The 13,000-nt window shown below is 40.9% G+C and overlaps 1 protein-coding gene across 2 annotated transcripts in view; it reads right to left on the reverse strand.

The window, feature by feature from the left end:
- vcla (vinculin a) overlaps positions 1–13,000 on the reverse strand; it is a 68,284-nt gene that overhangs the window by 26,497 nt on the left and 28,787 nt on the right. For both annotated transcript variants that reach the window (XM_062994778.1, XM_062994776.1), the window contains exons 7-8: positions 4,489–4,579; positions 2,884–3,031 (exon numbers count right to left, since the gene is read on the reverse strand). In XM_062994778.1, coding sequence (XP_062850848.1) covers positions 2,884–3,031; positions 4,489–4,579 — 239 coding nt within the window. The remainder of the gene's footprint in view (positions 1–2,883; positions 3,032–4,488; positions 4,580–13,000) is intronic.

Here is a 13,000-nt window from a genome sequence, read left to right on the forward strand (position 1 = left end):
GCCAGGCTCAACGCAGCTGGCTCCCGGAGCCTCTTCGCCAGGCTCAACGCAGCTGGCTCCTGTTTCCTCGATGGCGCCCCCTGACGGCGCTCCTGTTTCCTCGATGGCGCCCCCTGACGGCGCTCCTGTTTCCTCGATGGCGCCCCCTGACGGCGCTCCTGTTTCCTCGATGGCGCCCCCTGACGGCGCTCCTGTTTCCTCGATGGCGCCCCCTGACGGCGCTCCTGTTTCCTCGATGGCGCCCCCTGACGGCGCTCCTGTCTCCTCGATGGTGTCCTCCGACGGCACTTCTGTTCCCGAGTTGGTGTCCTCCGACGGCACTTCTGTTCCCGAGTTGGTGTCCTCCGACGGCACTTCTGTTCCTGAGTTTGTGCCCTTCGACGGCACTCCTGTTCCTGAGTTGGCGCCCCCCGTTGGCGCTTCTGTTCCTGTGTTGGCGCCCCCCGACGGCGCTCCTGTTCCTGTGTTGGCGTCCCCCGACGGCACTCCTGTTCCTGTGTTAGAGTCCCCCGATGGCTCTTCTGTTCCTGTGTCGGAGTACCCTGTCGGTGCTCCTGTTCCTGTGTTGGAGTTCCTCGATGGCACTCCTGTTCCTGTGTTGGAGTTCTTCGACGGCACTCCTGTTCCTGAGTTGGCGCTCCCTGTTGGCGCTCCTGTTCCTGAGATGGCGTACTCCGATGGCGCTTCTGTTCCTGAGATGACGCCCTCCGATGGCGTTTCTGTTCCTGAGATGGCGTACTCCGATGGCGCTTCTGTTCCTGAGATGACGCCCTCCGATGGCGTTTCTGTTCCTGAGATGACGCCCTCCGATGGCGTTTCTGTTCCTGAGATGACGCCCTCCGATGGCGTTTCTGTTCCTGAGATGACTCTCTCCGATGGCGTTTCTGTTCCTGAGATGACACCCTCCGAAGGCGCTTCTGTTCCTGAGATGACGCCCTCCGAAGGCGCTTCTGTTCCTGAGATGACGCCCTCCGATGGCGTTTCTGTTTCGGAGATGACGCCCTCCGATGGCGTTTCTGTTTCTGAGATGATGCGCGACGGCGCTTCTGAACTCTCGTCGACACCCCTAGATGGTGCTCCTGGCTCCTCGTCAGCGCCCCCCGACATCGATTCTGAACTCTCGTCGGCACCCCTAGATGGTGCTCCTGGCTCCTCGTCAGCGCCCCCAGACGGCGCTTCTAAACTCTCGTCGGCACCCCTAGATGCTGCTCCTGATTTCTCGTCAGCGCCCCCCGATGGCGCTTCTGAATTCTCCTTGGTGTCCCCAGAGGGCACTTCTGAACCCTCGTTGACGCCCCCCGACGGCACATCTGGATTTCTGTCGGCAGCCTGCGTGCCACCATTTTTATCACGCCTGCCTGAGGACATCTTAAATTACTTCAAATTTGCCCCTCAGGGCCCAGGACCTCCTTGTCTTTTTTTTTTTTTCCTATTTTTAAGGCACTCCTGGAGTAGTGCCTTTGGGGGGGGCATATGTCACACTAGGAGCCTTTGTGTGCTCCAGTGTGCCTAGTTGCCACACCCTCTCTTTCGATTGGTTCCCAAGGACTAATGGGCTCCAGCTGCCCTCTATTTAAGAGGTGTGCTGGAGCACAAACATTGGGAACTGTTTTGTTTTCATGTGGACTTTTGGTGAGCACGGTAGGGGTTTTGTTTCTAGCCTATGTTCCTAGCTTATGTTTAGCCTATGTTCCTAGCTTATGCTTAGCCTATGTTCCTAGCTTATGCTTAGCCTATGTTCCTAGCTTATGTTTAGCCAGTGTTCCTAGCCTGTGTTTAGCCAGTGTTCCTAGCCTGTGTTTCTAGCCTATGTTCCTAGCTTATGTTTAGCCTATGTTCCTAGCTTATGTTTAGCCTATGTTCCTAGCTTATGTTTAACCAATGTTCCTAGCTTATGTTTAGCCAATGTGCCTAGCCTATGTTTAGCCTATGTTACCAACGATGTTCTTAGTTTATGCTCATGTCAAGTCATGTTAGTAGTTTATGCTCATGTCAAGTCATGTTAATAGTTTATGCTCATGTCAAGTCATGTTAATAGTTTATGCTCATGTCAAGTCATGTTAGTAGTTTATGCTCATGTCAAGTCATGTTAGTAGTTTATGCTCATGTCAAGTCATGTTAATAGTTTATGCTCATGTCAAGTCATGTTAGTAGTTTATGCTCATGTCAAGTCATGTTAGTAGTTTATGCTCATGTCAAGTCATGTTAATAGTTTATGCTCATGTCAAGTCATGTTAGTAGTTTATGCTCATGTCAAGTCATGTTAGTAGTTTATGCTCATGTCAAGTCATGTTAGTAGTTTATGCTCATGTCAAGTCATGTTAGTAGTTTATGCTCATGTCAAGTCATGTTAGTAGTTTATGCTCATGTCAAGTCATGTTAGTAGTTTATGCTCATGTCAAGTCATGGTAGATAGCACTGTTCTTTATTAATAAATATATTAGTAGACATCTCTGCGTGTGTGTCCGCCCCCTTTTGCCTCGGTCCGTTGACCCCGCGTGACATCATGTCTATATGTAGACACCCGATCAGTCGATAGCACCGCATTGTGTCAGTGGGCTAGGCTAATTTACTGTATATTTTCTATTACTATTATTTTCTTTTTATTATATTTCCTAAATCTGTAACCAACCTTAGGCAATACAAATGTCCATATTTTGTCAGGCCAATAAAGCTACGTTTGAGTCTGAGTTACTGCCATGCTATTTAAGTGCATCCTGTATACTGAATACATACTGTTTATGTGTTTGCATTTAAGTGCAAAGTGACTTAAAGAAACATGACTCTCTTACAAACGCTGGTCGGCTCTTTCACTCACTGACTCCCTAGCTAGACATTTATTTTGAGGTCTCACTCTCCACTGTGTCGGTTTAAAGCCAGTACCTGGCACGCACATCCGACACCTGATCCGTCATCTGTGCCAAGGTCTTGGCCATTCCCAGAATCTCCCTCCTTTCCTTCCCAGCACAGAGCTCCCCCACTTTCCCAGCTTCATCCAGAATCTGTCGCAGAGCATGTTCACCTGCAGCACCTACAAGCACACATTATCACGAATCAGTACACGTACAGGACATGTTCCTTAAATCAGAGAGAGTGAAAGTGTACACAAGTCTTTCTAAAGCCTCTCTTTATACTCCTGATCATGCAATATCATAGAGCACTGAAACTTTTCTCATATTATGTACTACAAGTTTAAGTCAGAAGTACTAATAGAATAATAAAAATAAATGTAGAACTTTATTGTTGCTTCATTATTAACACGTATTATTATCAAAAGTAACTACAACCCCAAATCAGAAAAAGTTGGGATAGTATGGAAAATGCAAATGTTGCTCTACTTCATTGCTCGGTATCTTCTGTGCCAACAATTGTGAGAAGGAATGGCAATATTATAAGTGGTAAATGCTTTACCGTCCCAACAATGTGTTGTAGGACTGAAATGCACGATTGGATGTGTATCAACAAATGAAATGAAGTTGACCAGACAAAAAATACAATATCTTAGTTTCAGATTATATAAAAGCCAAAATAAATGTAAGAAACTCTGCATTTTTATTTACACTGTCCATACTGTCCCAACTTTGTCTGATTTGGGCTTGTATTGAGGGATTATAATTATATTTAGAGTTGTAACATTTGGCAGACACTTTTATCCAAAGTGATTTGCACTTATCAATGAATACAGTTTAAGCAATTGAGGGTTTAGGGCCTTGCACAGGGGCCCAATAGTGGCAACTTGGCAGTGGTGGGGCCAGAACTGGCAACCTTATGATTACTAGTCCAGTAACCCTAACCCTAGTCCAGCCCAGTTAATTACATTGTGTTGTGCTTTCATGTGCACTATTATAGCAAATAATAGTTAGGTGTCGTTAACCACTTCCTAATTGATGATTAATCTATAATAGCAAGTAAGTTATTCCTTTATAATCAGTTGTGCTTTTTTCTATTCGACTATGATGTTTAAATTTTTCTTTTACCTGTAACATTTACACAGAATGACCTAAAATGACCAGGAACAGATAAATAATACAAAAATAAATGGTTTTGTTGCTTTTCTGGATGACTGTGGTAAACAATTAATTGGGATTTTAATACTAGTTAGAACATGCATTATAATGCACAGGGGCTTAGTGGGTAGCACTGTCGCCTCACAGCAAGAAGGTCCTGGGTTCAATCCCCAGGTGGGGCGGTCCAGGTCCTTTCTGTGTGGAGTTTGCATGTTCTCCACGTGTCTGTGTGGGTTTACTCTGGGTGCTCCAGTTTCCTCCCACTGTCCAAAGATGTGCAAGTGAGGTGGATTGGAGATACAAAATAGTCCATGACTGTGTCTGATATAACCTTGTGAACTGATAAACTTTGTGTAATGAATAACTACCGTTCCTGTCATGAATGTAACCAAAGTGTAAAATATGACGTTAAAATCCTAACAAACAAACAAACAAACAAACATAATCCCCACAATCCCAGGGTCAGTCTCTGCTCACATACCTGGTAGACCATTAGGATCTTTGAGCCAGGCTTTAGCCTGATTCATCTTTGACTCGATCAGGGACAGCGCTCGCTTCATGGCCTCTGTGTCCTTTCAAGAGAAATAAACAAAAGTGGGAGGTGAGAATTGTCCACAAAATATAAAAATCCCAAACTTTTATCAGCCCAGATGAACTATGTTTACTGATGCACTGATCTGAAGTCTGTAGAGATACTTTGCATCTGTATAAAAATACAGTTGAGTTTTAAAGCTCTAAACAGTTTAGGGACATGTATGACATAATCATCAAGATATTTTAATAATTTCTGAAACTATTTATTTTCCATGACTTAATGAGTGAAATACATAATTCTTTATTGTAGGTGTAGTAAAAGTTAAGAACTTCTAGTATTGGTTATGTGTCCTGTAGCTCGTTTCTCCTCAATCAGATGCTTTTGATAGATATGAGCAAATTTCTAACACAATTCTGCTTGGATCTTTGACCCCTCTATTTAACAGTATTACTAGACATTCGATCAAATGGTTTTGACTTTTCAGTTCTGTCTACATGTTCTCAGTAGGATTGAGTTGAGGCCTGATTTATTCACCAGTTTTGACATGTATTTTGGGTCACTTTCCCAGTTGGCTTGGTTGTTTGACAGTAGGTACAGTGTATTTTTTTCTCCCAAGCAAACATGCTTCAGATCATTGTTGCTAAATAATGTAATTTTTTTTTTATTTGACCACAACACTCATCAAAACTCAAAAAAGCACACCAGAACCGAGATTCTGAACTCCTCGGTTTGAAACTCGATGTTGCCATCGGTCGGCTGGGCGCCATCCAGCGGGCATAATTGGCAGTGCCTGCAGCAGACACGTCTCTGCTAGGGTGGGATGACCAGACTATACGGGTGTGGTCTTCAAACACTGTGTAAGGACTCTGATTGGCAGATAGAGAGGCGCCTGTGCAGAATGCATGGGTGGAAAAGGGTTAGGCTAAGGGCTGCACGCGGGTCGGTGGAGACGTCGGCAGCAATATACCCACCTCGACTGCAATCAGGGATCCCCCAGCAGCAGAAGACAAATTGACTACACCAAATTGGGAGAAAATGCAGAAATAAAATATCTTTGTCCATGTGATTATTAGCAAACCCTAAGCATTAACATGCCAATACTGGAGTAGAGTATTTTTGAATGGTAGCCACTAAGCTACAGCAGTAATAAGAAGTCACCAGTTGTAGTCAATCATAATCAGAGATTTTTAATTAATAAACATAATGGAACTTTTTTTTTAAACTTGAAATTCTTTACGTTCCTATATGTATATGTTTTACCCATTTTCACATTTTACATTGTATTTATGAAAGAACTCAAATTTGTCAAACATTTTAATAAAGTATGTGTTCCAGTCGAACAAAAACAAGTGCAAATCATTAAAATCCCAAGATGCTCATGATATACACGTCCCTGTGCAAACTGTTGACTTCAACTGTATCTACAATGGATTTGACAATGACAGTTTCGAACAGACCTACTGTTAAATGTCCTACCATAAATGTGCATAGTGGTAAACAACAGGACATGAAATTTAAAAACAACAAATGAAACAGAAGGATCCAAAAACACACTAACAATCAGAGTTCTACCATCAGAGCTCTATCATGAAAGCAAACACTGTGATCAGGGCATCTTTGCTTTCTCTCATGAGATACTGTAAGGTGACCATGGGGGCAAAGTGACCCACCCAAGGACAGAGCGCACACACACACACGCACAGACACACACATAGTCACACAGGTGAACGAGGGGCATAATCACCACTTCACACTCCATTCACACACACACCCACTCACACATTTAGAGGACATTTCAAGCCTGTCTGGCTCTCTGCTTCCTGTCTGTGTGTCTCTCTGGTTCTGTCAGAACAGCCTGAACCATTAAACACACTCAGGGATGTGCAACCACTTCACATGAAACTTTTCAAATGAAACCGAGGCAATAAGTCATGGTAACCTCAGTTTATCACTGGAAGTGAATAATAGTTCAGTGATTAAACTGTATTCCTATGAATTTTGGAGCTTCAAGGAACTTACATTTGTAATTGCTTTGTAATAGGTTTAATATTTAACCTGTAAGAAAGCAGCATGCATGTGGGAAAGTATAAATCACTGGAGACCTTTCAATGTCTAGAATTATTAGTGACGTCCGCCTGCGGCAAAAGCTAGCGATAAAAATACGCTAGCACACCAGAGCTGGGATTTTGAATACATCGTATCGAATCTCATCTCTGCCATCCGGCTGGGCTGGGCAGCTATATGAACAACGATTGGCTGTTGTTCATCCAGGGAGGGAGTAATTACGACCTCTGCTGGCTGATTGATGGCGTCTGTACAGAGTCGAGGAATAATGCTGATCAGGGTGTGGCTCTCCGTGCACAAAGCTGATCCGCATATGAACTCGCCTCGTGCAGGTGAAAAAATGCAGTCAGCTACTGCACATGTGTCGGAGGGGGCGTGTGTCAGTTCGCGCTCCTCAATCGGGACAGGGGGTCAGCACCAGTAGAGAGGAAGCATAACGCAATTGGGTAAAAATTGGACGCACTAAAAATTGTGAGAAAATGCATTTAAAAAATGTAAATTAAATTCTAATCATGTCACAATTTAATCGAACCGAATTTATAGCAGACGTTTTTATATTAACAAATGTTTTTAAAAAGAAAGTGAGCATGCGTTTAGGGATTTTCTACATTTTTTTGTGTTTACTACTCTTAAAATAAATATTTATGATGTTAATTAATAAATTAAACACATTTTGTTTAATTCTAAGCTAAATAGTTAAAACAGGAAGCTGTTTCTGAGTTAAATCATGGGTTTTTTTTTATTAGTCACAGGATTACGTGTTGCTTGATGCAACAAAACATTTTCCTTCATGTTTTTAGTTCTGATGAGGCAAACAGATGCACCATCAACCCAGCCCTCACTCTTCTGCGTCTTACTTTCCTGTATCCACTAACAGCTGCATTCACACCCATGAGAGATGAAAGATGAGATCACGTTATTTGTAAGCTGATGAAATATTTCCTCTGCCTGCACCGTTAGCTGAAGTTCGCCTGGAATGGTGTTGCTTTCAAAACTATAGGGATGAATAAGCATGAGCACCACACTTCTGCTTCACTAGCGCAGCCACAAGCACGCACGATACACTGTGCACTATAAACACAGACGCACAGGGGCATAAGTGTTGCTTTATAAAGCAATTTGAAGTGCAAACATCTAGCATGTGTTCTCACACTGGAACACTCTGTGTTTGCACCTGAAATGAGCAGAATGGCATGGAGTTTTTTATTAACACTTACCAATGTGATTCTTTGAACACAAAATATGCTTCAACCTAATGACAGACATAAAAGTGTCTAACCCTAAATTAAACTGAGCAGATGGATAATACAAGCAAGGAAACCTTGCTTAACACACTTAACAAGCACTTTATTAGGTACACCTATCTGGTATGTACATTTATTGATTATTATATAAGCTACACCTACAACACAGGTAAACTTCATGGGTATACCATTACAGACTATAGTCCATTTGTTCACTCTGTACCCATGCACCCCATTTGTTAATCAAAAAGGACCTCTAAATGCCCCAGACAGACCAGATGTTAAGTTATTTGGGTGACAGACCACTCCCAGCACTCCAATGACACTAACATGGTAATAACATGGTAGTGTCTGTTGTATGAGTGTATTAAGTGCAGAAGTGATGTTAGGGTTCGGTGAGAGTATCAAATAGTTTTAATATGTATTTTCTTGAGCCCACAGGCTTTATAAAACCTGCCCCAAAGAGTTCAATCCATACCACAATCAACGTCCTACTCCTTGAGTAGTAGAAACAACTAAAATTCTATAATAAATTCTTCAAACATAGTCTTACCATTTGATTTTGTTCTCTCAGAGGAGTTTTTAATGAACTGGTGTCCTTTTTACCTCCTTTCTTACAGGGTGCAGCACATTTTTTGGACCATAGCTGTCAATTTCCTAACATAATTTTACTCTGACTGCATGGTCAGGGACAGAGCACCATTATTTAATCTGACATTTTGTTCCAAGATTTCTTTCTGCCTCGTAAAAGTTCATATTTATTTCTGTATCTCTTTTAGTGTCTTCTGAACATGCCAAGCATGACTTTAAACTGCCATGCCATCTGGTAATTCTTTTAAACCAGGAGAGCTTACATTGATATTAACGACATGCAGCCGTTATTTATACAGCACATAAAAATTATTTTGTGGCTGCATTGTAGCTATAACTATATCACTGGTCGTGCACTAATTAGACATACGTGCCAAAAAGCAGACATTAGTTTTTAGAAATCCAAACCTTTTTGTTTGGTCACACCTTAGTAAGATTTGTTGTCTCACTTTTAAACCAAACTCCCTTACAAGTTTTTTCAGTCTGGCCCCATAAGAAATTACACTCTGTTGTAAATGTAAGCTGGTTTTAACAGTGTCATAAGACAACAAATCTGAACTGATACATCGGCTTTACATCAAGACTGAAGCTAGCAGTTTAGACAGACGACAGCCGCTGGTGTTAAATGTTTATGTAGATTTTTGTGGGTTGTTGTTAAGAACTCATCACAAAGCTCTGAAAACATCATGCAAATATTAACACTCCCTTGTAAAACTAAGTTGCCCCAGGATCATATTAATTTGCCATATTAGATATGAGCTAGCAGACTGGCAGGTTTGTCAGGAATACAGCATTTCATCAGGCTGAAACAACACAGACCGAATGAGCAGCTCATCCATCTCATACAATAAAACACAGGCTACACACTTGTTGAGAGAAACAAGTGTTGACTGAAGTGTGAGAACAGGTTAACAAGAGACAGAATAACACTGAAAATTCATACAGCAGCAAATCCAGTGCATGAACTGTTACAATAATATACAATAATTCACACACCAACATACAGTACGCTGACGGTCTGACAAAACTCCAACCAACACAACGAGTGCAATAGCACAATAATAATATCCGAGATCACACATTTACTGCACAAACACTCACAAACATGAGTATGTCGGAGCACAAAATGCTCATTTGCAACATGCTAGAACATCACACAGTGGGAAAGAAGAAGCCTTACCTTCTACAAGGAGGAAAAGAATGAAAGATACAAAAAAGATAGAACAAAAAAGTCAAACAAGATTTAAAGCAAGTATGTCAGGGTCAACAGAAAACCTGAGGCAAAACCAACAAATTAACATGCTTTTAAATCATTCTGTGTTGTGGGTATAAAATATTTAAACCCACAGCCAGAAATAACAATTTAATAACACTTTACCTGAAGGGTTTTATAACACATTCATAATCAATGCATAAAGCATATTTAATGCAATACAAGAGGATTCATAAAATGTTTGTATCAAAACTCACTTGATATAAGAAGTTAATATTATACAAGTTATACAGATGATGTAAACTGATACGAAGCCAAAACAATACGACCACTCCAAAAACGTGCATGAATTTATTGTACTGTACTGTACACATGTAGATGTATATACAGTATGACAAATAATGGCATTCTATCTGCCCTAGAATATCCTGATCCTTTTAAAAATCTATACATTAGTGCACCATAACTGTAGTTAGCAGTAATAATCACCGCTTTGGATTAAGAGCATGAAATTTAGCCCACTTAATATTGCACAAGTTTTACATCACATAGAGATATAGACAATAATTCCCTTTATTAATCTGAGGGTAATAAAAATATCAATTCCACTGGCAGATCAAGCATTTTAAAGACATAAAAATTGTAGGTACAATGAAAAGGTCTTTTAATAATAAAGGCCCTACCTAATTCACGGCCGTGCAAATCGAGTCATGGACCGTAAAATGAACCGTTTTCCGTGTAATATGCAATTTGCTGTGAAATTTAAAAGTTAAGGTTTGTGTTTAGCAATCTAACGTTTTTCATTTGCACAGTGTTCAAGTGCCTCAGGTTTACTGGTTAATTTGGACTATGAGGCGTCCTAGCAATCGTACGACAATTAAGTCATCAATCGATTAGTCAAAATATCCAAGGTGTTGAAGTGTAAAGCAGCTAAAAACACAACTCAGGTAACTGAGGAAAACTTCCAGCCAATTCTGTGGAAACAGAGAGGGGCACGTCAAAACATGGTCTCGCACCATCGCTGGATGTTCTAGGTTTACATCCAGCTGTTACAGTAGCTGTGCTGTGTATTATAGCATCTATTTATTCTATCATTCAATTTATGAGTGAAATTTAATGACTGGCAAGACATGTGTCTCTTTTCTTTAAAAATCAAGGTCTGTAAAATGAAGCACCTTTTTTTGTGAGTTTAGTAGGGCCCTAATTATAACACTTTTATATTATTGAACGAAAGGGCTTCAAAGATCTCCATAATCTTATAATACTCATCATGAGAACAGAGGCCTCTAGATTTATTTAAGATCCACAAAACCATAATAAAGTAGTTTTAAAGGCTCTATCTAAGTACCTATTTTATTTTACTGCACAAAGCTTCTAAAGTAACCTCTAAAGCTTGGTCATAAGGGCTTCATAAATACACAGCTTTGCTTATTAAAATAATGTTGTTATATTGATGAATGTACCATGAAGTCCCATTGTGAGAACCTATTTTACTGTACATTTTAACCTAAAACAACAACTCTAGAACCATAACCTACCCTCTCAAGTTTTGACATTAGGCCTATAAATCCCACAGCGTCACTTTATAAAAAAACTTTATTTAAATAGCAAATTAGAAGAAGAAAAAGAAGATCTCCTTTATTTGTCATATATAAATATACAGGTGTACAGCACAATTAAATTCTTTCTTCGCATATCCCAGCTTGTTTGGAAGTTGGGGTCAGAGCTCATGGTCAGCCATCTTACGGCGCCCCTGGAGCAGACAGGGTTAAGGGCCTTGCTCAAGGACCCAACAGTGACAGACACTATTTAGTATGGTGAGGTGCAGTTTGAGACACCACCTATTTCAATCACTGGTGTTTCTTAGAGCCATGCCAAAAAGCAGACACAGATTCAATTTTAAAGATCCAAATTTTTTTTATTTGGTTGTCCCTTAAGATTTGTTTCCACTAGCAAATTAGACATACTATTTAGTATGGTAGGGTGCAGTTTGAGACACCGCCTATTTCGATCACTGGCGTTTATTAGAGTTGTGCCAAAAAAGCCAAAAAGCAGACATAGATTAATTTTTAGAAATCCATACTTTTTTATGAATGTGTTATAAAGACTCTGTTTCTACACTTCAAAAAAAGTGTTACTAAAATTTCTTACATTTACAAACAGATTTTGGATTTTTTTGTCCTACATTGTGTTGGACTTCAGTAATTATCAAGCATTTCCATACACAACACAGACCAAATTAATGATCTGACAGTGACAGTGAGGGAAATATGCCTGATAATTACATCTACAGCTCTGCAGAGGTGGGTGGTGATGCACTTGTTACATTACAGTAAATCATTCTCCAGACAAGTTGCACTTTTAAGAGTCGTCATAATACAAGATTCATGTCATTATTACTCAGAGAAATTGTACTTCTGGGAAATTTACTCATGTTTTCAGTTATGGGTTTATTCACTACAGAACCATTAGCTTTTTCCACTGTTGCCTGTCACACGCTCAAAAAAGTTATGATGAGGACACACATGGTTACTTGTCTCAACCATTTGTTATTTAATATAATAAATAGATAAATAATGGCTACGTCCGAAATCGCATACTTAAACTGTACATTCTAGATTTGAGGAAGTATACACTGCTCAGCCGGTAAAGCAGTAAGCTTTTTCAGTACACAAATATGCAGCTTCAGACATACTATGTCTGCCATCTTACTAACGTCACGTAATGCATGACATTACATTGTCGCAGTTATAACAAATTTAAAAACAGACAAAATTATTCTGTAGTTCTCCACAAAGCTACTGATAACATCTCAGGGTTGTACGCAATAATAACATTTTTAATTTTTGTCTTACTTCCACTTGTAAACAGCCGACTCTCCGGCTTTCTGCCACCTATCAGCTCCAGTTGAATTATGAGATAAATTAGCGGACCCCAAGTGTGCATCGTTTGCATACTCAAAAATGGCTTCCCATGGCCGCTCAGGTGGCGCAGCGGTAAAAACACACGCTGGAACCAGAGCTGGGATCTTGAATACATCGTATCGAATCTCAGCTCTGCCTGCCGCCTAAGGCTAAGCAGCCACATGAACAACGATTGGCCTGTTGTTCAGATGGGCGGGACTAAGCCGGATGGGGTCTCTCTCTCATGACTGGTGCAATTACGACCTCTGCTGGCTGATTGATGGCGCCTGCACAGAGATGAGAAAAGAGTGCTCTCAGGGTGTGTCTCTCCATACACAACGCTGAGCTGCACTGCACTCGTCAAAGTGTAGGTGATAAGATGCATACGGCTGCTGCCCACGTGTCGGAGGGGGCGTGGGTTAGCTTCGTTCTCCTCAATCAGA

The sequence above is a fragment of the Trichomycterus rosablanca genome, chromosome 5 (assembly GCF_030014385.1).
Source record: "Trichomycterus rosablanca isolate fTriRos1 chromosome 5, fTriRos1.hap1, whole genome shotgun sequence".
NCBI lineage: Eukaryota > Metazoa > Chordata > Actinopteri > Siluriformes > Trichomycteridae > Trichomycterus > Trichomycterus rosablanca.